The sequence below is a fragment of the Chanodichthys erythropterus genome, chromosome 4 (assembly GCF_024489055.1).
Source record: "Chanodichthys erythropterus isolate Z2021 chromosome 4, ASM2448905v1, whole genome shotgun sequence".
Taxonomy (NCBI): domain Eukaryota; kingdom Metazoa; phylum Chordata; class Actinopteri; order Cypriniformes; family Xenocyprididae; genus Chanodichthys; species Chanodichthys erythropterus.
The window spans coordinates 15,717,967-15,744,139 of NC_090224.1; the positions used below are offsets into that span (position 1 = coordinate 15,717,967).

General features: G+C 35.3%; 5 protein-coding genes across 10 annotated transcripts in view; 1 reads left to right on the plus strand and 4 right to left on the minus strand.

Moving 5' to 3' along the window:
* Positions 1–68: 68 nt before the first annotated feature.
* Positions 69–7,221, minus strand: gja12.1 (gap junction protein, alpha 12.1). The gene is made up of 3 exons (XM_067384291.1): positions 7,157–7,221; positions 6,614–6,679; positions 69–3,696 (listed from the first exon to the last, which is right to left on the minus strand). The coding sequence occupies exon 3, from the start codon at positions 3,660–3,662 to the stop codon at positions 2,901–2,903; it is 762 nt and encodes a 253-aa protein (XP_067240392.1). The 5' UTR covers positions 3,663–3,696; positions 6,614–6,679; positions 7,157–7,221; the 3' UTR covers positions 69–2,900.
* A 1,145-nt stretch (positions 7,222–8,366) lies between these two features.
* On the minus strand, positions 8,367–10,446 carry gja13.1 (gap junction protein alpha 13.1). Its single transcript, XM_067384293.1, has 2 exons — positions 10,315–10,446; positions 8,367–9,716 (listed from the first exon to the last, which is right to left on the minus strand). The coding sequence occupies exon 2, from the start codon at positions 9,692–9,694 to the stop codon at positions 8,831–8,833; it is 864 nt and encodes a 287-aa protein (XP_067240394.1). The 5' UTR covers positions 9,695–9,716; positions 10,315–10,446; the 3' UTR covers positions 8,367–8,830.
* An 803-nt stretch (positions 10,447–11,249) lies between these two features.
* gja11 (gap junction protein, alpha 11) lies at positions 11,250–13,597 on the minus strand. Its single transcript, XM_067383180.1, has 2 exons — positions 12,814–13,597; positions 11,250–12,156 (listed from the first exon to the last, which is right to left on the minus strand). Exon 2 carries the CDS (start codon positions 12,135–12,137, stop codon positions 11,250–11,252), a length of 888 nt encoding a protein of 295 aa, XP_067239281.1. The 5' UTR covers positions 12,138–12,156; positions 12,814–13,597.
* A 130-nt stretch (positions 13,598–13,727) lies between these two features.
* hsdl1 (hydroxysteroid dehydrogenase like 1) lies at positions 13,728–16,950 on the minus strand. The gene is made up of 4 exons (XM_067384300.1): positions 16,561–16,950; positions 14,898–15,343; positions 14,587–14,805; positions 13,728–14,486 (listed from the first exon to the last, which is right to left on the minus strand). Exons 1-4 carry the CDS (start codon positions 16,778–16,780, stop codon positions 14,415–14,417), a joined length of 957 nt encoding a protein of 318 aa, XP_067240401.1. The 5' UTR covers positions 16,781–16,950; the 3' UTR covers positions 13,728–14,414.
* The window catches only part of tbc1d32 (TBC1 domain family, member 32), a 51,784-nt gene continuing 40,879 nt past the window's right edge, over positions 15,269–26,173 (plus strand). The window contains exons 1-12 of one of the 6 annotated variants that reach the window (XM_067384295.1): positions 15,269–15,365; positions 17,848–18,046; positions 18,978–19,139; positions 23,182–23,359; positions 23,486–23,557; positions 23,669–23,794; positions 24,053–24,131; positions 24,232–24,335; positions 24,423–24,484; positions 24,585–24,735; positions 25,463–25,522; positions 26,041–26,143. In XM_067384295.1, coding sequence (XP_067240396.1) covers positions 17,892–18,046; positions 18,978–19,139; positions 23,182–23,359; positions 23,486–23,557; positions 23,669–23,794; positions 24,053–24,131; positions 24,232–24,335; positions 24,423–24,484; positions 24,585–24,735; positions 25,463–25,522; positions 26,041–26,143 — 1,252 coding nt within the window. In that variant the 5' untranslated portion in view covers positions 15,269–15,365; positions 17,848–17,891. Of the gene's footprint in view, positions 15,366–17,005; positions 17,344–17,384; positions 17,401–17,847; positions 18,047–18,977; positions 19,140–19,160; positions 19,617–22,876; positions 22,974–23,181; positions 23,360–23,485; positions 23,558–23,668; positions 23,795–24,052; positions 24,132–24,231; positions 24,336–24,422; positions 24,485–24,584; positions 24,736–25,462; positions 25,523–26,040; positions 26,144–26,173 lie in introns of those variants that run through there. The other 5 variants (XM_067384294.1, XM_067384296.1, XM_067384297.1 and 2 more) reach the window with 5 other exon arrangements.

Here is a 26,173-nt window from a genome sequence, read left to right on the forward strand (position 1 = left end):
CCGTGAAAAACAATTATTGTGCTTAATAATTAATAAAAAAAAAATATTTCCGGGTTTTTCAATTTTATTTTTATTATAACACTTATATTTCATTCAAATGAATTAAATTTAAAAGTAAAAAAAAAAAAAAAAAACGTAATGTATTTTTAGTTACAGTGCATTTTATGTATTTATTTTTATGTGCCGCAAGTATTCCTATTAAGATTCCCATCAAGGAATAGTTCACCCAAAAAGGTCGTCTCAACACTGGTTCTCTTTCTTCCATAGACCACTAAAGAAGATGTTAAAGTAACAAGACACACGAGAAACAACGAAGTTTGACGCGCCAGGCACGGCCATATTTGAATATTTGTGAGTTAAAAACTTAAAATATGCGCATATTCAAATGGCAGTTAGATTCCAACAGACTACTTCTATGATATCTTTATGGTGCTTTTTTGTTATTCTTGGAGTCATGGAGGTTTGGAACAACATGAGGGTGAGTAAATGATGCTATAGATGATTATATTTGGATGCTCCTTTAATTCTTTTCTGAATTAATGAAACTCTAATATTTCCCAATATACATGTGCCTTGCCACACATAGGCTAATTACTTGAGCAGAACTTTAATTTAACAAGAAAAAACACAGGCTTGTTACATTATTTACAAAGGTTTTAACACATTATTTCCACATTTTACCGGTAGGCATGCTATATGCACATTCACGTGCTATAGAGGGTATTCGTCGACGCCACTTTCCCGCCGAAAACGCGCTCCCTCAGCGGACTGAGTGGCAAAAGAACCTGCTGCGTGACTGGATTTAGTACAGAAACTGCGAAAACGCGAGTAAAACTAACGAATTACACTAAAGGTTGGAATTGAATGTGTTCCTTACAACTTGTCAAATAAAACTAATCCATGGATATCGACATGCAGCCAGGAGTCGTGTTTCATGACATTTATACGTGCCTGATTCGACGGCGAGGAAATACATAAAGCAAATCTGCATGTGAAAATTTATATAACTACAATATAGGTAGGTTTAAATCCGCGTAATCACTTATTTCAATGTTATATCGTCATATTGTCCAGCCCTAAAACATGTAGGCTATAGTTTTATAGTATAGTTTTTGTCATTGTTTATTTAAAAACACACAATTATGCTGAATATAAGATCGAAAATATTTAATTGATAGTTGTCAACATAATATATAACAATACAATATATACGGTATGATTTTACCTCAAAATCCAACATTTTGACACAAAATGATAACTGCAAATGCATGTTACTCTGCCTGGAGTTCAGATGTTTCTGTGAATTGCAGTGATCCATTTGCTTTTTTCTGTTGCTTTCTGATTTTTTATTTTATTTTTATTTTTTTAAATATATGCCTCAGGTTTTATGTCAAAGCTATTTGTACAGTCAATCACAAAGCTCTTTCCCGTTTTGGATGTTTTTGCGCGACATTCACGCTGAAAACCAATGCTGCCGCTAAGTCTTTTGCCTCTCAGTGGACGTGACCGCAGCAGTGACAGTCGACGGTGACGTCTGATAGCGTTCAAGTGCATTTTTTTTATCTAGAAAAAGCGCGTGAAGGCAGCATAGTTCCACGTGGTTTGCTTTAACCAAATAGGGAGATAAGAAAGTATTTAGGAAAATTTAAACAGTGTTGGGGGTGACGCATTACCCATTAAGTAACTTGAGTTACATAATCAGATAACTTTTTCAAGCATCTAGTAAAGTAATGCATTACATTTAAATTTACAACAAAATATCTTTGTCAAATGAGTAACGCAAGTTACTTTGTTTTCCCATAACTGACAGCTCTCCTGTCCCCATGTTGAGAGAAATCGGGAGTAAGAGCAGAGAAGTTGTGTGTAAACATGATAATTATTGCAGTTCTAAACTAAATGTGAGCATTTACTCATATCACTTGCACAAAAAGTAAGTATTCCTTTAAAAATGAATAAAAACAGTGAAATGCAATCAAATATTGCACAAACCTGTAATAATTAAATAAATTAAACAAATATACTTTATGCATTTAATCTCACTTTATTAACCAATGTCTTTGCTGCTGACCTTCAATGATCTAATTCAACCATAAGCAAAAATGACTTTAGATGAAAATTACATTTGTGATCAGCCTGAAGCTTATTCATTTCACTTTTGATATCTTTATGCTGCTTTTTTGTTATTTTTGGAGTCATGGAGGTTTAGAACAACATGAGGGTGAGTAAATGATGCTACAGTTGATATGTTTGAATGCTCCTTTAATTCTTTTCTGAATTAATGAAACTAACTTTTCCCAATATACATTTGCCTTGCCACACAGCCTGAAGCTAATTCATTTTACTTTTGGTGTGAAAGGGCCTTTTCATTTGCCAAAAAAAACAACAAAAAAAAAAGCTCAGCAAATGTGAGAAAAAGTAACACAAAAGTAATGTAATGTATTACTTTTTATAAAAAGTAACGGAATTAGTTACTTTTTTTATGGAGTAACACAATATTGTAATGCATTACTTTTAAAAGTAACTTTCCCAACACTGAATATTAACCTGCAGTCTGTTACATACTGAACTATTATCTAAGTGTAATGACATTTTATGACAATTCCATTGTCAGATGCAAGTAGAGCATCACAAAAATATTATAAGATAAGTGATAGTGGTTATATGACACGTCATTACCTTAACAAAGGTTAGAAGTTAAATGTAGTCCATATAAAATTACCTGTCCTATGACACCATGCACCAACATTCATTTTGGTGCAAACATTGATCAAAATACATATGCTCATTTCACAGCAAAACAAAAACTGCGCAAAACAAATTGATCACAAAATGACATTAATTTAAATACCAAGATTCAGCCTCATTTATCTATGTACAAGCTATGAACAATCTTTTCACCCTTAAGTTGAGCTAGACTTTGAAGTCCCTGTAATGTACACCTTGGATCCGTTTAAACCTTGCGGGAATGCGGTCATCTGTGTGCCACGATGTCTCTTTGACCTGCGGCATATCAGGTAGAACATCTCAATCACGTTCAAAAGCAGAGAGATACACGCCACCACCAGCATGAAGATAATAAAGATGGTTTTCTCTGTGGGACGAGACATGTAACACTCAACCGTATGAGGGCAGGGAGATTGGGAGCATTCTATCTTAGGGATCATTATGAAACCGTAAATATAGTACTGGCCTACAATAAACGCAGCCTCCAGCAAGATCTTGACAAACAGGCTGGCTAGGTAACTACCTAACAATTGGCCCTTGATTATAACTTTGCCATGATCGTCAGTGTATTTGGGTTGTTTGATGCCGTGCTTTTCAGTATGGCTTTCAAACAGCTTTATCAGTTTCTTTTCTTTGTGGAGGACGTGCAGAACGTGGCCGAAGTATAGCAGTGTTGGTGTGGATACAAAGATGATCTGAAGGACCCAGAAGCGAATGTGGGAGATTGGAAAGGTGTGATCGTAGCACACGTTCGTACAACCCGGCTGCTTAGTGTTGCAGATCATTTTTGATTGTTCATCGCTCCACACCTTTTCGGCCCCGGCCCCGAGGACCATGATCCTGAAGACAAAGAGGACAGTGAGCCACACCTTCCCAACAACCGTGGAGTGAGACTGCACTTTGTCCAGCAGCTTGGAGAGAAAGCCCCACTCTCCCATGCTTGTGCCTCTTGTATTTTCTCTGCCTGGAAATCTAGGGGAGAAAGACAGCATTTTTGAGTGGTTAGTTTTTGATTTGATTCGAAATCCGTATGCTATTATTTTTCAGTGAACACATATAAGTAGACATTTTTGAAGAACCTTTACATGTTCCAAAAGGAGAAAAAAATACCAAAAACATCTAATTTATGGACTATATATCAAGACTACAATATCATACTTTAACTTTGTGGGAGGAACAGAGTAAAGCCCCAAGAAGCCATGGTTTACAGTGAATTCATAACAGCTAAGGGCTGTTGTTAGGCACGACATGGAGCGGAGTGCCTAAAAATCTCTTCTGTTCACTGTAAACCATGGCTTCACGGGACTTATTGCTTTTATAAAACAGTTACCACACAATACAAATATTAAAGCCACAAAATATGCATCAATGCAACTTTCATGAAGTAAAATCATTAAAAGCCTTCCTTCCGCTGCAAAAAATAGTCCCTGACCGTGAACAGCAACAGAAGTTGCATTTATTACGCCGTTAGATGGCGGCAAAGATTGTCTTTATGAGAGAGTCACTCATTCAAACAGATTTTTTATTATGAACATAGGACTGACCTGAAGGAAAATGCTAAATCTGAATGCAGGTAATACACTCAGTCAGTCACTATCTCTCACAATACTCTTCAACATAATGCAGTAAGCTTCAGTGAACAAAGTCAACTGAGAACAAACCTTGTTTAAGTTGTTAAGAGAGGTTGCTAAGACAGACGCAGCAACGTAATCACATCACTATCTACCTTATTCCTGACCAGCCTACTGCGTTTTGAAATATTGGTGGAACTTCCGGTTTGGGGAACTTCCCTTTAAAAAGTTTGAAATGAATCGTTTCAAATCATGGTTGCTCTACAAATGAAGTTTTATTTTCAGACATCATGAGAACAACGCTTAGTATTTTAACGTGACATCATATAAGAACTTTCTATCCTCGTAATTAATTTAATTTGTCCCTTTGCTTTTGTTGTAATAGTATTAAAAGAACAACATATACTGCACATTTGTGGTCTGTTCTCCCGATATAATTTACAATATATATCCTATTAATAATTCACTGGAATAATTCATCTCTCGCTTTTCTCCTCAAAGCCTCACGTCTATTTCTAGGTTTGTTTTTACAGGTAAATACAATTTATTATCTGTAAAAATGATGGAAATCACTTTGAAATAGTATCACACAATGCTGAAGTTTAGGAACACTTTTTATTAAGGCAACGTACATTACATAATACAAATATCACATAGTTTAACCCGTCCTTATTGCTGTGGAAAGAATCGCGCTTTTTCGTGGCCTTTTGAAAGTACGCTGTTGATGCTTTTTAAATGTCATTTTAATGTTCGTTGGTTGAAGGGTGAGTAGAATAATGTCATCTTACCCAGTATTATTGCGTTCATAGAGAGAGCGTTTCACTGATTGTTTACAGCTTAACTGAAGCTACACCATAGACTGTAAATAGAGTTACACCAATAATTCGCGCAAAGCGGCATGGGGCGTAGGAATGAGGTGGATACATATTTCTGTATGCAAGGGAATGTAATGCGGTCATCTGTATGTTTTTGGGAATCTTACAATGGTCTTCAAAGCATTATTTGTGACACAACATTTATATATGTTGAATATATGTGAAATTTGTTCAATAAAAAAAAAAAAAAAACAATGGCTTCGTTCAAACGCGGCTCAGCCAATCAGAATCAAGGGCCGGAACTATCTGTTTTATAATAATTTTCTAATACTCCAGACTTAATACAATATTTATTGTTGTGAAAAACTATTGTGCTTAGAAATGAAAGAAAAAAAATTATTTATTTTTTATTCACCTTATTCTTACGCCCCATGACGTTTTGCGTGAATTATGGGTGTAACCAAAGAACTTACTCTTTTATTGTAACTTCGTTAAGCTGTAAACAATCAATGAAATGTTCTCTCTATGAACGCAATAATACGTCTAAAACTGGGTACAATGAGATGACATTATTCTGCACCCTTCAACCATCGAAAATTTAAAGGACATTTAAAAATGTGAAAGCATCAAGGTACTTTGAACAAGCCACGAAAATCCCCAAGATTCGAGATTCTTTCCACAGAAAAAAACGGACAGAGTTAAATATCCCTCTATTAATATATATATCCCAGACAGCAACAGAATGTGGTCCAGATCCAGCCCACATATGGTACATGTGGATAACATGCGGACCAGATGTGGGCCAGATCTGGCCCGACACTATGTTGCTGTCAGGGATATATATATATATATATATATATATATATATATATATATATATATATTAGTCTAACTGATAAGCTTTATTTGTAGGGCAACCTCATGATTTGAAACGATTCGTTTCAGTCTTCAGTCACAAAACCGGAAGTGCCACCCATAATTCAAAATGCAGTAGGCTCATCAGGAATAAGATATATATATATATATATATATATATATATATATATATATATATATATATATATATATATATATATATATATATATATATATATATATAATATACTGTATATATATTTTATATTATTAAAAGTTTCTTTCAAAATTCAAAGTGTACTCCACATAATGTGTTTTCACAATGCATTTTTTTTTTTTTTTAATTATTGTTATTTTATGTTTGTGCTTCAAGAATTCCCACCCAAAAATCAAAGGTCAACACTGCATGGTTTTCTTTTTTTTCCATAGGTAAAATTGTCATTATTCATTGATAATGTTGAAAAAATACACATCGCCTGACATATGTGTTACTACAAATCGGTGCTTTCTTGGATGAATAATGTCATCATGACATTTTTTATCTGCACATGGGCTACGTGTGAGCTTCAGGCAGAAGGGTAAGATTATTAGAGAATAAGTAAATAATTATGGATACCAAAAAAAAAAAAAGAAACTTAACCACTGTACCTTTGTGGACTGTGACAACAATCTGATGTTCAGAAGATAAGGGCGTCCAAGGTGCAGTGTTAAAATCTGATTAAAACAAAATACGAGTTAAAAATATGAATTTTATTTGAACATCAATACAGTTGCACTTCATTGACAAAACCAAAAAAAAATATTTATTGCTGTCTTTATTTAATCTTAAAGGGATTTTTAAAAACAATTCTAGGCATTAAAGTAATTACATTTGTGTTTTAATGACAAAAGGGAATGTGCCGATAATTAGCAAGCAAATGTTTCATCAGCCTTCAAGATACTCAACAATGTTTTAACAATGGGAATGACTGACCATTACAATCTAGCATTCGGTTCGAAACAGTGAATGGTTAACATTCAGCAATCACCAAAATCTGTCTGTATATCAGTAAAATATAATATTATTAAATTATAGTCAGTTTTGTTACATGTTTAGAATCCTAAAGGAAACTTAACAATACATAATATCACATATAAATTAGTAAATAAAGCCAAACAAAAATGTAAAATAGGAAAAATGTATATTTTTACCTGTGACAACTTGCGTCTCAGTCTGGAGCTGATTGACTGTGTTGTTCAATGATTAAATGCCATGTGTCAGGTGTAAAGATTGAACTTCAGTGCACTTGATTTCGCAATTTTTTGGGGCTGTCACCTTCCTCTTGATGTCTGATTAAAGATAAAATTGAGCCCAAAGTTAATTATTAATCATGTTAGAATCTAGGATAAGTACATACGTGTGAGACAAGATGTCTGTACCTTTTTTATTCTCACATACTCATGCATATTAATACATAAATATACATGCAATTCACACAAGCTTGGCATAATATATTGATTTGCCATCAGTGTGACTCAAAACATTGCAGGGATTTCTAAACACAATGAATACTGGGAAGTAAAAGCACTTTGTATTTAATGTTTCACCATGAGACAAAAGAACAGAATAAATATTTTCCTGGCATGCACAATCGGAGTTGTTTTTATAACATAATGAATCCTTGAGTTTTAGTGCTTTAGGGTTTTCATCATCTGAGCTGTATTATTCTATGCTGTAGTCAGTAAGAAGAACGGTGATAAAAATCAGCAGCGTGGCCATATTTGAGATATGAGAGAACAACATGCATCAACATAAAGATAATGCAAGTCTTTTAATTCAACTCGCCGTGTAAAGCAAAGAGGTAAACATTAATAAAAAAAATAAATGTAGTAAATTAATCAAATTACTTTCAATGTCATAAAACTCTATAACATGCATTAATAATTGTCAAAACTAAAAATAGATAAATAAAAAATATTGATACAAAATGCACAGAAGTTTTTACTGGATCACAGGAAACAACTTGATAATTCTGAATCCTATTCCTTTAATAAACATCTTTTGTGACTGGTAAATATAAAATGTGCAAATATTGATTTAAAATAGATACATAAAAATCATTCTCTAAAATATTACTATATAATTATTATAATTACTATGTCTTTATGAAATTTAAAACATGTTATGTTTTAGGGTAGAGAACAATTAATATAATTAATATAATTAATCAGATAGTTAAAAAATTAAGCACTTACAGCCTGATTTGTGATTAAAATATTTCAAAAATGTATTTTATGATTATTTACATACAATTTTATATGTGATTTTTTTTTTAAATTAATTCATTTCCATTTCATGAAATGCCATGTGTTTTTAAACTGGATTGTATATCTTGTGAAGAAAGAAACTTCTGTTGTTTTAAAAGTTTTTATTTCAAACAAGGATATTGTCATTCTGCTCTCTGAACATCACTGACATCTGTTCACATTTAGAATACACTTATAACTATAAATTTGTCTGTTTGTAATGGACAAATGTGGCAGTGGCTAATGGAAATGACAACAGGCAAACAAGACATGTGGACACCAGTGCTCAAGTCACCTAGTGACTCTTTGGTATATTTACACACAATATATACAATCATATAACAATAAGCATTTTTACCATAGTATATCAAAGCTATCCAAGCCAAACATGCATTATGCAAAAAATGATCATAAAATAATTAAATAACACAATCCGTTCAAAGAGTATCATAATACTTTCTTTCTCAAGTGTGTAAAATACTGGACAATTAGATAAGGGCTTTGAAAAAAAAAAACTATATAGATGTTTCTCTTAAAACTTGGCAGATTTGTTTATTTCTGAGATACAAAAGTCCAAATCTAATGATCTTCCATCAGTTGTTTTTCTTCTTTGGCCCCATCCAGGCTTCCACCAAGACTCTGACCGCTCTCATACTGCTTGTTCATTTTGTTTTGCTTCAGAGCATCTTCCGAGGTCATCTCCAAGGAAGATGGCAAACTGGCGGGGTTTCTAGCAGAAGTGATATTATGTGTCCGTTTCTTGTTGGTCCGGCATCCCACCCTGGTGCACAGCAGGTAAAACACCTCTATGACATTCAGTAGCAGAGACACACAGGCTACCACTAGCATAAAGATGATGAAGATGGTCTTCTCTGTGGGACGGGACATGAAACATTCTACAGTGTAAGGACAAGGAGATTGGGAACATGTAAACTTGGCTATCATAATAAAGCCGTATAAATAGTACTGTCCAACAATGAATGCAATCTCGAGGATGATTTTAAAAAACAACTGGGTCAGATAGCTGCCGAGAAGGTTTCCTTTAATTTTGACGTGGCCAGTGTCATCTGTGTATTTGGGCGACTTCAACATGTGGCCCTCGCCAAACCTTTTTATCTTCTCCCTGAGTTTGTTCTCTTGGTGAATGACCTGCACCGCATGGCCGAGGTACACCAAAGTTGGAGTGGACACGAATATAATCTGCAAGACCCAGAAGCGGATGTGTGAGATGGGGAACTGCCAGTCGTAGCAGACGTTCTCGCAACCGGGTTGCAGCGTGTTGCAAACCAAACTAGATTGTTCATCACCCCAAACGCTCTCCGCCGCCGCTCCCAACACCAGGATTCTGAAGATGAAAAGGACGCTCATCCATATTTTGCCGATGACGGTGGAGTGAGATTGCACTTTGTCTAATAACGCTGAGAGAAATCCCCAGTCTCCCATGTTTGCTGATGCTCAGACTTTCCTACAAAAAAAGACATAAGAAGCGGAAGGAAAACAGATTAAATGCAAAGTCCACTTTAGGTTTAACTTAATCAATAAGCCTTTAAATGAGACTTCATTAATGGCATACTCTTAATAGATTAATATACTTAATAATTAATAAGTCCTTCAGGCAAGTTCAGTTATTTGTACATGTAGAAAAGCAAAACGACAAAAAGATTATATGGGTAAAAAACTATAAGAATATTGGTTCAAAATGTACAGGAAGCAACTTGATAATTCTGAATCTTATTCACTGAATAAACATCTGTGGCTACTGGTAAACATAAAATATGCAAATATTGATTTAAAAGAAATGCATGTTAAAATGTTACGGTCTTTAAAACATTTATGGTTTTAAAGCATAATATGTTTTTAAGGTAAAGAACAGTTGCTATGATAATTAATTACATATTAGCAATAAGCACTTGCAGTCAGAATATAATTATTTTTATTAAATTTAATTTAAATATTCTTTTTTTTCTTTCACGACAAGGCAAACATCTATCATATTTGTGACCTGAAACAATGTATACATGAACAGAAATATACAAACAATGTTATATTGATTTCACACTTACCTTTAGCGAGTTGCACCTCCTTTTAGAAACTAAGCCGCATACCAAGTGATAGCAGAGAATAGTTGAACCTTGATTTTTGGGCTTTACTAAGATTGCATAATAGCTGAAAGTGGCCTACTGTCACGTTGTCCAACGGTAAGCAATGAAAAGAACTAGATCTTGAATGCAGGAACACACAGGAGTGTCAAATTAATGATTGAAAGGCTCTAACAATGATATATGCCACACTTAAATGTCTGACCCACACAACTATTATTATATATCATATTTATTAATACTATTATATTTATATATATATATATATATATATATATATATATATATATATATATATATATATAAAATAACACATACATATATGTTTTTTGCTTTTCTTTCTTTTTCAGATATAAACATTATTTTTTTTTTTTTCAGAATCCTGAAAAAAGGTATCATGGTTTCGAGAAAAACATTAAGCAGCACAACTGTTTTCAACATTAATAATAAGTAATGTTTCTTGAGCACCAAATCAGCATATTAGAATGATTTATGAAGGATCATGATGAAACACTAAAGACTGTTAAATTGTAATAATAGGTCACTATATGACCGTTTTAATGTATTTTTGATAAAAAAAAAAAAAAAAAAAAATGCAGCCTTGGTGAGCATAAGGCATTTTAAAAAAAAATCGTACTGACAACTGAAACACAAAAACACAGTTTACATGAAACTAGCTTGTATTAAAACTTTCTACAAAGTACAATTTCCGACAGTAATGACAGAAAAACAAAAACAGATCAGAAATTTCAGCAATACATTATTGATTTGTTAAACAGAGAGAAGCGGTCACAGTGTGCTTGGAGTTTGGGGGTCTCAACCATGCATGAATCACTTGGATCAGTGGTTGTTTGCTCAAGTTGACCGTGTGAAAGACTTTGTGTACAAAGGCCTGTTGATCAGATATGGACCTCTTGCATGTCAGCACTATGGTCCTCTGAAGCCACGCTCTTGGTTGTCTCTTTGCCAGGTTCTCTCCTCTGAAGCTCCAGCTCACAGTTCATCCAGTTCTGGATCACTTGATCTTTATTTTTAAAGTCCTTCCTGTTCACAACCGGGGTGACGGTGTAGTCCTTTCTACGGCTGAGGCACTCGTTGATCTTCTTGGTGCACAGATATAGGATCTCAACCACATTCAGGAATAAAGAGATGCAGGCCACCACCAGCATGAACCAAATGAAGATGCTTTTCTCAGTGGGCCTCGATAAGAAGCAGTCCACCTTGTGAGGACACGGTAAACGGACGCAGACATATTTGGCCTCAAGGGTGAAGCCAAAAAGATAGTACTGGCCCCAGATGAAACCCACCTCCAGAAGTATCTTACATTGCAAGCTCAGAATGTAGCTTCTCAAGAGACGTCCCCGAATTTTGACCTTCCCATTGTCCCTGCTGTACTTGGGTAATTTGTAGCCTTTCTTGAGGAACAGACTGATTTGCTCAATCTGAAGCTCTTTCTTCATCATCTTTCTCACTTTCTTCTCAACGTGTATGACGTGGACGACGTGGCCCAGGTAGGCCAGAGTAGGTGTGGACACAAATATGATCTGCAGTACCCAGAATCGGATATGCGAGATGGGGAACGCCTGGTCGTAGCACACATTTTCACACCCCGGCTGCTCTGTGTTGCAGATGAAGTCCGACTGCTCGTCGCCCCACACTCTCTCTGCACCGGCGCAGAGGACTAGAATCCTAAACACAAACAGGACGGTGAGCCAGATTTTTCCCACCACCGTCGAGTGCGTCTGGACTCTATCTAACAGTCTTCCTAGGAAGTCCCACTCACCCATTGTAATGTTAATCGAATTCCTGAAAGAAAAAACATTATTATTAATCGGACAGAACAGTTCAGCAGAAATTAAGTTGCAACATTGCCCAGAATTTGATTTCATGTATTTTATGCACTATTGATGGATTGTCAAATCAGAAGACAAGCCAGTTTCTTTTACAGAACAACACCAAGGTTTTTGCCATGAAAACCCAAAACATTGATAATCACAATGGTAATACATCTTCAACTCAGCTTGTTGCTTTTTTATTATCTGCATAATAATGAAATTTTCAGTACTTGTCAGCTCTGGGATATAAAATGGCACTTACATTTCAGATCACTGAAATATATCAATTTGTTTGGAGGCTTTTTAACATTTCACTGAAATATGTAATTTATTTCTGTGATGGTAAAGCTGAATTTTCAGCATCATTACTCCAGTCTTCAGTCACATGATCCTTCAGAAATCATTCTAATATGCTGATTTGGTGCTCCAAAAACATTTTTATTAATTAATATCAAGTAGAAAACAGTTGTGCTGCTTACTATTTTTATGGAAACCATGATACTTTTTTTCAGGATTCTTCGATGAATAGAAAGAAATATTACAGAATCCAAACATTTGAACAGTATTATACATAAAGAAAGAGAGAGAATCATGAATAAGCATATTTAATAACACGCTTTTCACTTACCAAATATAAGAAGATGGAGAAAAAGGCTCACTCACTCAGCGAAGACTCGAGGGAGATGTGTTTCTCAAAGCCATCTACGTCCTATCGAAGAGGCAGCTTTTGAACCAAAACAAAGATTGTCACATTATCAGTGTGTAGACTCCAACCAATTTTCAGCCTTGACGTCTGGAATTGGAATATTTAGCTAGAAAATGTTCAGCTGTGTTTCTTATACAAGATTATATGCCATGACATTACTATAATATCCTTTCATTTATATATCAAACTTTAGTTCTGCCTGATTCCTGTTCTATAACTCTAAATAATGAGGAAACTTCTGTCAGAATAGCAAAAGAATAGTTCTTAAACAGGTTTCCTAAATTTATTCCATTGGTCAGATAAATAGATAGTCCCACTCCCAAACTTATAACACATTGAGCCAGTGTTGCTGTGGCATATTAAAGTGGGAGAAGTATTTTTACAACAAAAAACTACACACTTCACCTTCAAGTATGAAATAAGTCATTCAACTCTTGCTTCCAATTCGTCCTATTTCTGAAATAATTGTATTCTTCAACTCCATACATATGTATTTTTCATTATTTATGATTTGACTTCACTGGAGAAATCCTGTGCTGAAAAAAATATACCAAGTGTGGTACTGTTGTTGTTTTGTACTTCTGTTAATTCAAGTGAGGTTTCACGAGTAATGTGCATTATGTGTTCTTGGCAGTTGAGACGCAACATTTGACCTTGTCTACTCATTCAGAGATAATACGGTGTCAGCATTACTGGAGTTTATACAATGGAGAAAATATATAAATCTAATCAAAAAATAATTTGAACATTGAAAATCAAACAATTTCAAGGAGTCATTCACTAAATTAATGAAAGAAATTAATAAAACAGTCTTTTTTTTTAATAGGCATTGAGGATATTTATTGATAATTTAATTGTTGCAACAACTAAATGAGATACACAGCAATAACCAAACACTAGCTACACAATGAAGTTCTATCAATGCTGAGTATAGCCAGTATACTCAAAAACAATTGGTATTAAAATAAATAATTTACAAAACCTTTATTTTCTAAATATATTATTATGACCTTTGCAAAATGCATAAGGAGGGGATTTTTAAGTCAAAAAGCAATAGTGCAAAAACATTATAGGGTTACACTTTATTTTAAGGTGACCGTTACATTGTGCTTAATCAAATAAGTACTGAGTAACATTAAATAACTACATGTACTTGCTATAGAGTTATGGTTAGGGTTTGGTTTAGGGTTAGTTACATGTAATTATGCATAATTTACTGTTATTACTATGTTAAGTACATGTATTAATGTGTAACTAAATCACCTTCAAAAATAAAGTGTTTCCCATTATAGAATTGTCATCATGATCCAACCATTCAAACCACCACAAGAGTTTTGTGCAAACAAATATACTGAAAATCTGAGGCATTTCTTTTAGAACTCAGTATGAGGAGCTAAAGGAACAGTAATTGATTTTAAGTTTCAACACTTTAATCACTCATTTTGTTCTAAGATTGGTCAAAGTAAACTCTGCAACATCAATTTCAAAAACCAGGTCTTTCACATGGATGTTAAACATCACTGTCAGGTGGCCCTTGTGAACACACGTGATCCCAGAATCCATACCCACTCTGGAATGCACTGCACCAGTCCAAACTAGAGAAAAAGTGAAACAGAAAATCATAAAAAAACTAAATATACTGCACATACCATGTTCTCCAAAAGAGGAATCTCACTACAGTGACTTAAAATGTACCTGTATGGTGTGAGGCCAGTATCCTGTGGTTCGGTGAGAAACGCCCAGAGTTGAAAGAGCATGCCTGGCATACACTTGTGGGCTTGGCACCAGCCAGCCAGCAGAATCATAATCCTCAGATCTTTGAGTTGCGACTCTAAAAGGCATCAAACTCTGCACGAAGACTCCTCGATTACCATATTCATAGTGCAGAGAGCGACTGAAGTTATCGAGAAAGGCCTGTGGGGAATTGAAAACACAACTGATTCATAAGTACAAAGTAAATCACCAAATATTGGATGGAAAACGAGTAGATAAGCAGACAATCTGACCGTGGATGCAGAGAGAGCAACCTTTCTAGGAGTCGGACGCATACAGCGCCCAGCAGAAATGTTGACCACTGCTCCTTTTCCCCTCTCCACCATAGAGGGCAGTGCCAGGCGCGTGACAAGAGTGGCAGCTACTATATTTCTATTGATAGTGTCCCACAATACAGATTCAGAGAGGTCTGTGAAGTCTTGAGAGGAGTCCAGAGACACGTCCAGACTGTTAACGATGAATCCAATATCTTTACCGACGATGGCATTTTTTATTGGTTTGCAGGCTGAAGCCCCCTGACTGAAATCCGCCTCAATCCAAATGGTCTCTACCCCATGAGTGTCTGAGATGGCTTTGGCAGTGTCAGCCACATTACTGATGTCATCGGTGATCAGAATCACAGAGATGCCATTCCTGGCCAGTTCCTCTGCATATGCTTTTGCTATTTCCTCTGAAGCGCCTATGGGAAAAAAGACAGTTAGGTAAATATCTGTAAAATATCAGTATGCTATTGAAGCTTCATTCCACTACGAAATTACGGAATAAAAAAGGTAAATGCGTCTTTTTATCTTACAATTCTGACTTTTTTTTTCTCGCAATTGCGAGAAATTGACTTTTATTCACAGAATTGTTAGTTATAACCTCGCAATTGAGAGTTAATGGTAATTTTTTGTTCACTCAGAGTTCTGAGTTTACATCTCGCAATTGTTTTTTGTTTTTGTTTATGCCACTGAATTAAAAAAAAAAAAATAGGCATTTGCAAGTTTATATCTCACAATGCTGATTTTTTTACTGCCTCCAAAATTGAACACTTCCCTAGGATATAGTATGTGAAAAACAGTACGCCAACAGAGTAGTGTGTCCAAATACATGCATAATATTCGGAAAAACAGTAGGCGAAAAGTCCCCGGATGACCTACTTCCGTCGAGATACTGAAGTGCTAATTCGATGGACATTTTACTATCCCATGAGGCCATGGGAGAGGATTTATGAATGGCAGTGAAGCGACACAACGGACACTGGTAGGTCACGTGACAGTAACAACATGGCGGATGTAGTACGTCTGAACTTTTTTCATGCTACCCATATTCATAGTACTATATAGGACGTACTTTTTTGCGAAGTAAATTCAAATCCAAACGTAGTACAAACTCAGTACGTGATTTCGGACGCATCTTTTGAGTTTATATTTCGCAGTTCTGATGTTTTTTTTTTTATTTTTTTATCAGAATTGCGAGATTTTTTTTTTTTTAACTTGTTAGACATAAACTTACAAATACAAAAAAAGTCAAAATTGTGAGGTTAAAAGTCACAGAAATACATAGTATGGGGAACACATATTCACTATTAACTAAGACTTTTACCTCAATTTACTGCTTATTAATAGTTAGGTAGTTGTTGTATCGTTAAAGTTGATACTGATTAAGGGGTGTAGAATATGGTCATGCAGAATAAAGCACTAATATGTGCTTTTTAAGTACTAATAAACAGCCAATATGCAAGCTAATAAGCAACTAATTAAAAGTGAGAATTGTTCCCCATACAAAGTCGCTAATACCTTATGTTTATTTTTATTCCGTGGCGGAAATAAGCTTTCGTATGCAGTATTATAACACATATCACGGTTCAATGCATAAATTATATGATGAAACATGATTATTCATTTTTAAACCTACCATATATGACAGCCCATTGTCCATATTGCTGACTAAGATCTCTATGGCACACAAGTCGAGGAATAAAATGAAGCCTTATCAGACTATAGCAGTCCCTCATAAATATAACAGCCTTGCTGGCTGTGTAACACGCACCCACGAGCGCCAGCGTTTCCACATAACAGCTGCATGATCTGGCAATTTCTCTATACAAAAGCTGGAAGCTGTCAACAGCGGCCATTATAAGCTGAAATCTTTAAATCTGTTTACTCTAAATTAGCTGCCAATGGAAAAATAATAGTCTTTTATATCCAATGATTTAGTCTGCACTCAGCAAGCCTGTCTATGTTACAAGTACAAATACTATTTCACCAGATTCTCCTCTTCAGTCTTGTCACATCATCTGAATCAGGAAACCCGGAACATTTAAAAAGTCACGTGATAGACTCCCGTCACGTGACTAACACTGGCGTCTTCAGTCAGCGTCAAACATATGCAAACATCACCTTTTTTCTTCTTTCTTTGGTTTTATCGTCTTAATTTTTAATATTCGCTGTCGTAAATAATGCTAGACACGGAATATATTCATACGGCTGTGCCGTGAAGCGTATTTTTACATATAAGAGTTGTTTTGTACGCGCTATTGCGGATGCTTCAGCTCAGCTGTGCTTGTTTCCATAGAAACGGGTAGTGCTAACGGATGCTTAGCTGATTTATATACATCTATGTCTGCCTGATTATGGATGATTTCTAATGTTATGGAAGCGACGTAGCTCTGTTTGGACATGATGTGAATTATTGCAGGTAATGTTTAAAGCTACTCGAGCTGTACGAGTAATGTCAACGTGTTAAGGAGAAAATGTAAGCTTAATGCAAACACTTGAATTCTGATCATCTAATTTTTAATATTTAATGACACATAGCTAGCCTGTGATGTATTATTCCGTTGTAGTGGTATTGTGTAGCCTAAATGTTATTAATAGCCTATCTATATTTAATATTTTAGCTTTATCAGTTAGCCCTGTGTACACGGTATGAGTACCAATCAGATTTGGGCACGCTTGTCATACATCTTTGTTTCTTATGATTTTGCTTTTGTAGACAAATTATTTGATTTGTTTATTTGCTTTATTGTTTAATGTGTTAGGCCAGATACTGAAGGAAAAGCAGGCAACAAGTGTCCAGCATACAAAGCATACAAGGAATCTAAACTTTGTGGAAATATATACTGCATAGACTGTGTATACTTCCCACCACTGTTACTATAAGCCAGACACACCTTACTTAACACCTTATTTCTCTAAGCAGGAGATTCCCCATAGAGAAGAGGTGATCACACCCCCCGAGGAGCGATGTCTCAGTTCTCCAGCGAGGATGAGGCAGAGCTCCAGACCCTGCTGCGAGAGCTCCTGAAAAGTGTCAAAGACAGAATCTCAGGAGCGCCATCAGTAGAATGTGCCGAGGAGATCTTGCTTCATTTGGAGGAAACTGACAAGAACTTTCACAAGTGAGATAACTGTCTTCTTCCAGTACATGTTAAAGGGTTAGTTCACCCACAAATTAAATTTCTGTTGTTAATTACTCACCCTCATGTCATTCCAAACCCATAAAGCCATCTCCAGAACACAAATTAAGATATTTTCAATAGCTTTCTGACCTGTCTATACACAGCAACATCATAACCAATTTCAAGGTCTAGAAAACTATTAAAGACATTGTTAAAATAGTCCATGTGACTACAGTGGTTCAACCTTAAAATTATGAAGTGATGAGAATATTTTTTGTGCGCAAAACAACAACCACAACAAAAATACAGACTTTTCTGTATACATACAACAATTTCTTCTCATCACTGTCTCCTACACTGTTGGTGTTGTCAACACAGTGTAGCGCTTCCAGGTTCTTGGTCAGAATGCTGGCTCATTATTGGCCAGCTCCTACAACACACGCATGCATCATGGTGCTCACGTGTACAGCGTCGGCCAATACCAATTCGGGTGTTCGGACGTAAACACGGAAGTGCTGCGCTGTGTTTACTACATCAACAGTATAGGAGAATAATAGGGAAGAGAAGAAATTGTTAGTTGTCGTTATTATATATAGAAGTCGCACAAAAAGTGTTCTCGTTGCTTCATAACATTAAGCTTGAAACACTGTAGTCACATTGACTATTTTAACGATGTCATTACTACCTTTTACTACCTTGGTTATGACATTGCTGTGTATAGGGAGATCAGAGAGCTCTTGGATTTCAAAAAAAATATCTTTATCACTTAATTTGTGTTTGAAGATGAACAAAGGCCTTACGGGTTTGGAACGACATGAGGGTGAGTAATTAATGACAGAAATTTCATTTTTGGGTTTACTAACCCTTTAAGCCTGATGGTGATTACTGTTTGTTTGACCTATTTTTGTGCCCTCCCTCTGTTTTTTATCAGCTATGAGTTTGTGAAGTATCTGCGGGAGTATGTGGAAAGCAGTTTGGGAGCGGTTATTGAAGAAGAGACTGAGAATTTTACCAGGGTTGACAGCCATGCTGTTGGGACCGGACAGGACAGTCTGGTTCACGCTGTTACCAAGAAGACTAGGGAGTCCACACAGTATGTGTTTTTATGATTCCTCTTACCATGTGTTTCTTTATATGGTAAGATGCTTTTGTGGATGTTTGCTCACTGCATGATGCAAACACATCTGCATCAGTGCAATAAAGAATGTAAACGTTGTCAGGAATCTTTTGAAACTGAAATTAATGATGAAATGCAGTGATGAAAGTGAAAGTACCATATGTTTACCAAGATGTTTTATTAGATGCTTTCTCATTGCATGATGCAAAAATATATGCATTAATGCAATTTTGAAAGTTTTTCAGTAAGGAATATTTTCAGGCCAATTCAATTTCAACAGCTATTTTTCACATTTGTTTTCTACATAAACATTTTTTAATTTCTTTCAGTTAAAATCTATAAGCCATGAACCAAACCAGCTATCTTTAGGATGATCACAGCATTACAACCACCAGCCTCTTTCACACAATAATCTTGGTAAATTACCATAAAATTACCAGAATGACTTTTCCGGTAAGTGCACAAATGTTCTGTTCTTCACACAAGCAACGGCATACCGTCTTTTTACTGTTAAGATAACATTCACACATCAGTACCAAAATACAGCTAAACTCCTTGATGTCAAGTCATTGGAAATGACCTTTAAACTCTGTGCCATTTTTTTCATCACCTGAAGGGGAGGGGAGCTTTAGTTTTACGGTCTGTCCAATTTGACTACTTTTCTTTTTACTTCTGAGTGACAGGTGTAAGGGCATGATCATACAGAACACCGTTTTGCTCTTAAAAACACGAGACGCATAATAGGTTTGCTACTATAGTATTGCAGTTAATATAGTATGCAATAACTGCAGAGCCTGCAGCGATGATGAATGTAAAAGAAGGGAGGCTCTCAGAGTGCGTGAAGTCATGCAACTTTCATATATCCATCTAGTGCATATACAAACCTGATTCCAAAAAAGTTGGGACACTGTGCAAATTGTGAATAAAAAAATAATGCAATAATTTACAAATCTCATAAACTTATATTTTATTCACAATAGAATATAGATAACATATCAGATGTTGAAAGTGAGACATTTTAAAATGTCATGCCAAATATTGGCTCATTTTGGATTTCATGAGAGCTACACATTCCAAAAAAGTTGGGACAGGTGGCAATAACAGGCCGGAAAAGTTAAATGTACATCTAAGGAACAGCTGGAGGACCAATTTACAACTTATTAGGTCAATTGGCAACATGATTGGATATAAAAAGAGCCTCTCGGAGTGGCAGTGTCTCTCAGAAGTCAAGATGGGCAGAGGATCACCAATTCCCCCAGTGGTGCGGCGAAAAATAGTGAAACAATATCAGAAAGGAGTTTCTCAGAGAAAAAAGTTTGAAAGTTATCATTATCTACAGTGCATAATATCATCCAAAGATTCAGAGAATCTGGAACAATCTCTGTGTGTGAGGGTCAAGGCTGGAAAACCATACCGGATACCCGTGATCTTCGGGCCCTTAGACGGCACTGCATCACATACAGGAATGCTACTGTAATGGAAATCACAACATGGGCTCAGAAATACTTCCAGAAAACATTGTCGGTGAACACAATCCACCGTGCCATTCGCCGTTGCCGGCTAAAACTCTATAGGTCAAAAAAGAAGACATATCTAAACATGATCCAGAAGCGCAGGTGTTTTCTCTGGGCCAAGGCTCATTTAAAATGGACTGTGGCAAAGTGGAAAACTGTTCAGACGAATCAAAATTTGAAGTTCTTTTTGGAAAACTGGGACGCCATGTCATCCGGACTAAAGAGGACAAGGACAACCCAAGTTGTTATCAGCGCTCAGTTCAGAAGCCTGCATCTCTGATGGTATGGGGTTGCATGAGTGCGTGTGGCATGGGCAGCTTACACATCTGGAAAGGCACCATCAATGCTGAAAGGTATATCCAAGTTTCTTTCAGGGAAGACCTTGCATTTTCCAACATGACAATGCCAGACCACATACTGCATCAATTACAACATCGTGGCTGCGTAGAAGAAGGATCCACGTACTGAAATGGCCAGCCTGCAGTCCAGATCTTTCACCCATAGAAAACATTTGGAGCATCATAAAGAGGAAGATGTGACAAAGAAGGCCTAAAAGACATTTGAGCAACTAGAAGCCTGTATTAGACAAGAATGGGACAACATTCCTATTCCTAAACTTGAGCAACTTGTCTCCTCAGTCCCCAGACGTTTGCAGACTGTTATAAAAAGAAGAGGGGATGCCACACAGTGGAAACATGGCCTTGACCAAACTTTTTTGAGATGTGTTGATGCCATGAAATTTAAAATCAACTTATTTTTCCCTTAAAATGATAAATTTTCTCACTTTAAACATTTGATAGGTCATCTATGTTGTATTCTGAATAAAATATTGAAATTTGAAACTTCCACATGATTGCATTCTGTTTTTATTCACAATTTGTACAGTGTCCCAACGTTTTTGGAATCTGGTTTGTGTATATATATATATATATATATATATATATATATATATATATATATATATATATATATATATATATATATATATATATATATATAAATAATATATATATATATATATATATATATACATATATATAATATATATATATATATATATATATAAATAATATATATATATATATATATATATATATATATATATAAATAATATATATATATATATATATATATATATATATATATATATATATATATATATATATATATAAATAATATAGAAAAATGATTAAAAGCAGTGGAATTTACTGTAAACAGCTCTGACAGAGCTTTATGATTGGCCCAAAGCAGACTTCACACACCGCATCATACCAGTAATTTACTGGTAATGTTACAACTTCTCATACCAAGAATTTGACTGAACCGATTTACCAGTATTTTTGAAAAGGTCCTGTTCACAAATGATCTCTTAACAGTAATCTACCAGTAAAGACTATGTGTGAAAGGGGCTATTGATTTGTTAAAAACAATCGCACAAGACTGTGTACTTGATGTCTTTTATGATAAAATTAACTACTTATCCCATAAAGCTTTGCAAATTACATAACTGAATCAAAAACAATAGAATATGAAACTACATGTTTTCATTTTATGAACAATACATTTTAACTTTATTTCAAAATACTCTACTTTTCAAAAACTTGGGATTGGTAAGATTTATTTATTTAATATTTTTTGGGTTTTGTTCGCCATTTATTTGATCAAAAATATAGTAAAAAAGTAACATTGTGAAATATTACTACAATTCAAAATAACTGTTTTGTATTTTAATATGCTTTAAATTTATTGATTTTTTTTATTATTTTTTTTATTATTACTATCACATTTTGAAAATATTTGCTGCTTATATTATTGTGGAAACCATGTTAGTTTTGTATTCTGATGTACTCAAATATATAAATAGTTCAACTTGATTGTAGTATTATCAATGCTTCATGTGAGTGGTTTCTGTTTTCATTTTTACATCAACTTCTCTGAGAATGGATAGTTTAGTTCATCACCAGAAATAGCTGAGATCGGCTCTCATGGTATATCTGTCATGAAATGTTAATATTGTTAAAAAAAATCAATGATATTTGGTGTGTCTGAAATTGCAGTAGGTACTACATTTGACTTTGAACTTACTTCATGACCGTTAAAAAAATATGTTCTGTGTAATATAAATATGGGTAGTATGAATGAAAATCATATGTACTACATCCTCCATGTTGTTACTGTCACGTGACCTATAAATGTCAGTTGTGTCGCTTCAGTGTCATTCATAAATCCTCTCCCATGGCCTTATGGGATAGTAAAGCATCCATCGAATGTGCACTTCAGAATCTCAATGGAAGTAGTAAGTCATCTGAGCACTTTTCAGCTGTTTTTCGAATATTATATAATTCAGACATACTACTCTGTTGGTGTACTGTTTTTCACATACTATATAGTAGGAAAGTATTCAATTTCAAATGCAGCGATGATGTTTACTTTTACTTCCTCACAGTTGACTAGCAAATTATGATGTATCAAAAAAGTCAGCTACTTTTTTAATATATTTCTAGGTATAAACAGATGATGCAGACTCTGAAACAGACCATGATGGTGGTTGTGGAATCGCTAATCAATAAATTTGAGGAAGATCAGCTGAAGAAAGAGGAAATGGACAGGAAGATCCAACATGAGCAGTCAAGCAACCATTATACTGACAACTGCTCTGACAGTGACTCTTCATTCAATCAGGTTGTTGTTGCATTAGTTTAAATAAGTTACAGGGGCTCCAGTGTTTTCTTTGACAAGGATATCACAGTGTTTATCTTAGCTTTTCATACTGAATCACTAACTGGTGTCTTTGATTTTATCTCATAGAGCTATGCATTTATCAAACATGAACAATTGCAAGTCATCGCTGAGAAGCTTGACCCTGGTAGACCACGAGAGGTGAAAGCTCCTTCTCTGATACACCCACTTCCCATTGTTTCTATTATAGAAAGAGTGAACTGTGGTTCTGATTCAGCACAAAGCAGTCATTCCTAATGTTTTTAACTGCAGGTTCGCTGGGAAGCTTTGCAATCTCTGTGTTATGCCCCACCCTCTGATGTCCTGAGCTGTGAAAGCTGGACCGGCCTGCGGCGAAACCTCTCTGCTGCGCTCACTGACCCTGACCCTGAGCTCAGCGTAAGAGCTAAGTGCTAAATAAGCACTGACCTTATCTATGGCCCAAACAGCAAAACTGTTTCCCTAGCTGCTTAATGTGGAAATATGAGGGCCAACATTTTCAAGCAGTTTTCAGAAAAAAGGTTTCTTGTGGAACAGGAGGCCATGACCCATTCCACTATTAGTATTAAATCCCACAGTATGTGGGTGTTTATTAAATATTGTGAGTCAGGTTTATTATAGTTAAAGGGACAGACTTGTATGAATTTCTTTTCACAGGATAAAGTGCTCCAGTTTTTTGCAAAAACATTTTCATCTTCTCCATTAAATGTGACTAAGGATATCTACGCAAGCATTGGTAATACTTTAAACTTACTTTAGCAGCATGCTATGTTTTAATATTCAGTATATACGAGAAAGAACAGTCTGTCTATTTATTCTCATGAATCTCTTTTTAGCAAAAAGCTTGGAGGCTCATTTCCTCTACCACAAGTTGAGTTTTCCCAGCGGCTCTACAAGTATTGATGCGAACAGACCAGATTTGGCTCGTCTCCTCAAACAGGTATATGCCATTTCCTTCCTCCTTGTGTATGAATAAAGTTTAGGTTGCTTGGATATAGATTAATTTGTTTCTTTTTGGTCGTTCCAGATGCGATTAATGAACGACTTTCAAAAGGAAGTGACAACCTTTTGGATACGACATCCTGAGAAGTGAGTTTTTGGGTTTCAATTGCATTTCCCAAATATTGTATACTATATCTTGATTGTGGCAGATTCTTGAGTATAAATTAGTTTTCATCCTGTGCTCTAGGTACATGGAGGAAATCATTGAGAACACCCTCTCTCTTCTCGCTCTGCATTCTGAACAAGGCATGAGCAGTCCCGGCTCAGAGAAATCCCTAGAGCCTATACACTTAATCTCTCTGCTGGATATCAAAGCTACATGGTTTAAGAAATGGATGGTGAGCCAAGTTTTTATCAAAGAATAAACAAAACCAAAAGCACAAAACAAAACACATGCATGCCATTTTCTAAATTAAGCTGTGTTCACACTGCCAGCGAAATGCAGCAACAAAGCAACATGATGCAATTAATTTCAATGCAGAGCTGGTGATTTTTGTCAACTTGAGGGACAGTGACCATTAGCGACAGGATGTAGAAGTGTCCAGCGACGCAAACTTTATGCAAATGAAAAGCGACTTTCAGGAGCGACAACCAATAGGAGTGTAATCATTGGACCGCACATGATCACTGGCAGTGTAAAGACAGCTTTAGAATTTTTATTTACTTTTTTTTTCCATGTCCTGAATAGATGTTGAGTTACTTTTTCTTTTAATGACAGCTATATTAGCGTCCATACCAGCGCATGCTGTAAATTAGGAAGGATTTTGATTTCCCAGTCAATTAGTTATTTGTCCTCTGTGCTGTTATCGTTATGTGAATTTTTAAAACTTTATGAGTATAATTATCATTCTTGGTGTGAACAGGCCTTTTACACTAAAAACAAGAAAACACAATTCAAAATATGTTCTCTGAAATTTAGTTTTGCTTCTCAAGTAAATGTATCTTCTTTTAAGGATGTTTTGGTATGTCTACTGGAAAATATGACAAATACTGAACAAAAAAAATATTTCTGTACTCAGATGATCAGAATAGCATTAAAATTGATGTCTAAATATTGTCTTCTAGCATGGCTACTACAGCAGAACCGTTGTCTTAAGACTTCTTGAGAGGAAATACAAGTCTTTGGTGAGTTATTCCATGTGACATACACAAACTAATGGTTGTGAACTGTAATTTCTAGCCCTAACCATAAGATCTAGTGAGAATGGAATACTAGCATACTGAAAACATTTTTTTTTTTTTTTTTTAAATATGTAAAACAATAGACATTAAAGTTTAAAACATTTTCTGATTTAGTATAAAATAGGCATTGCCATATCCCACTCATATGGTATTAATTTTATTTGTGCAGGTCTTAAAAAGGGTCTTAAAAAGCCTTGCATTTGATTTTAAAAACTTTGCGGATACAGCATGTTTAGTGGCATCAAACTAAAAAATTGCATACTGTGCAGTGTGCACAATATTCAACCTGTACATTGCAGAAATTGTAGTATACTTTGTAGTATGATAATATACTATTCTGAACATAACCAACATTCTTTGGCTGGTTTAAATTGGTAAAATGAATAGTTTTTCAAGTGTCTGCTAATGATAGTATGTGTTCAAGTGATTAATTATGGATTTTATGAATCCCCTTTTCCCAGATTGTTAATGCTCTGCAGCAGTGCATTTATTACTTTGATTCCTGTGATTCAGTAAGAGAGGAGACCTTGGAAATTATCCACAGCCTGGAACATCAGCAGATTGGTACGGCTGAACTTTTGCCCACAATGTGCT

Bases quoted from the DNA above. Each gene is read 5' to 3' on its own strand.
- hsdl1 (XM_067384300.1), bottom strand. From the start codon at position 16,780: ATGGCCGCTGTTGACAGCTTCCAGCTTTTGTATAGAGAAATTGCCAGA. The intron at 14,806-14,897 runs GTCAGATTGTCT...AATTCCCCACAG, and splicing joins TTGCTCTCTCTGCATCCACG to GCCTTTCTCGATAACTTCAG. The intron at 14,487-14,586 runs GTACATTTTAAG...CTTTTTCTCTAG, and splicing joins ACTGGCCTCACACCATACAG to TTTGGACTGGTGCAGTGCAT.
- gja13.1 (XM_067384293.1), bottom strand. From the start codon at position 9,694: ATGGGAGACTGGGGATTTCTCTCAGCGTTATTAGACAAAGTGCAATCT.
- gja11 (XM_067383180.1), bottom strand. From the start codon at position 12,137: ATGGGTGAGTGGGACTTCCTAGGAAGACTGTTAGATAGAGTCCAGACG.
- gja12.1 (XM_067384291.1), bottom strand. From the start codon at position 3,662: ATGGGAGAGTGGGGCTTTCTCTCCAAGCTGCTGGACAAAGTGCAGTCT.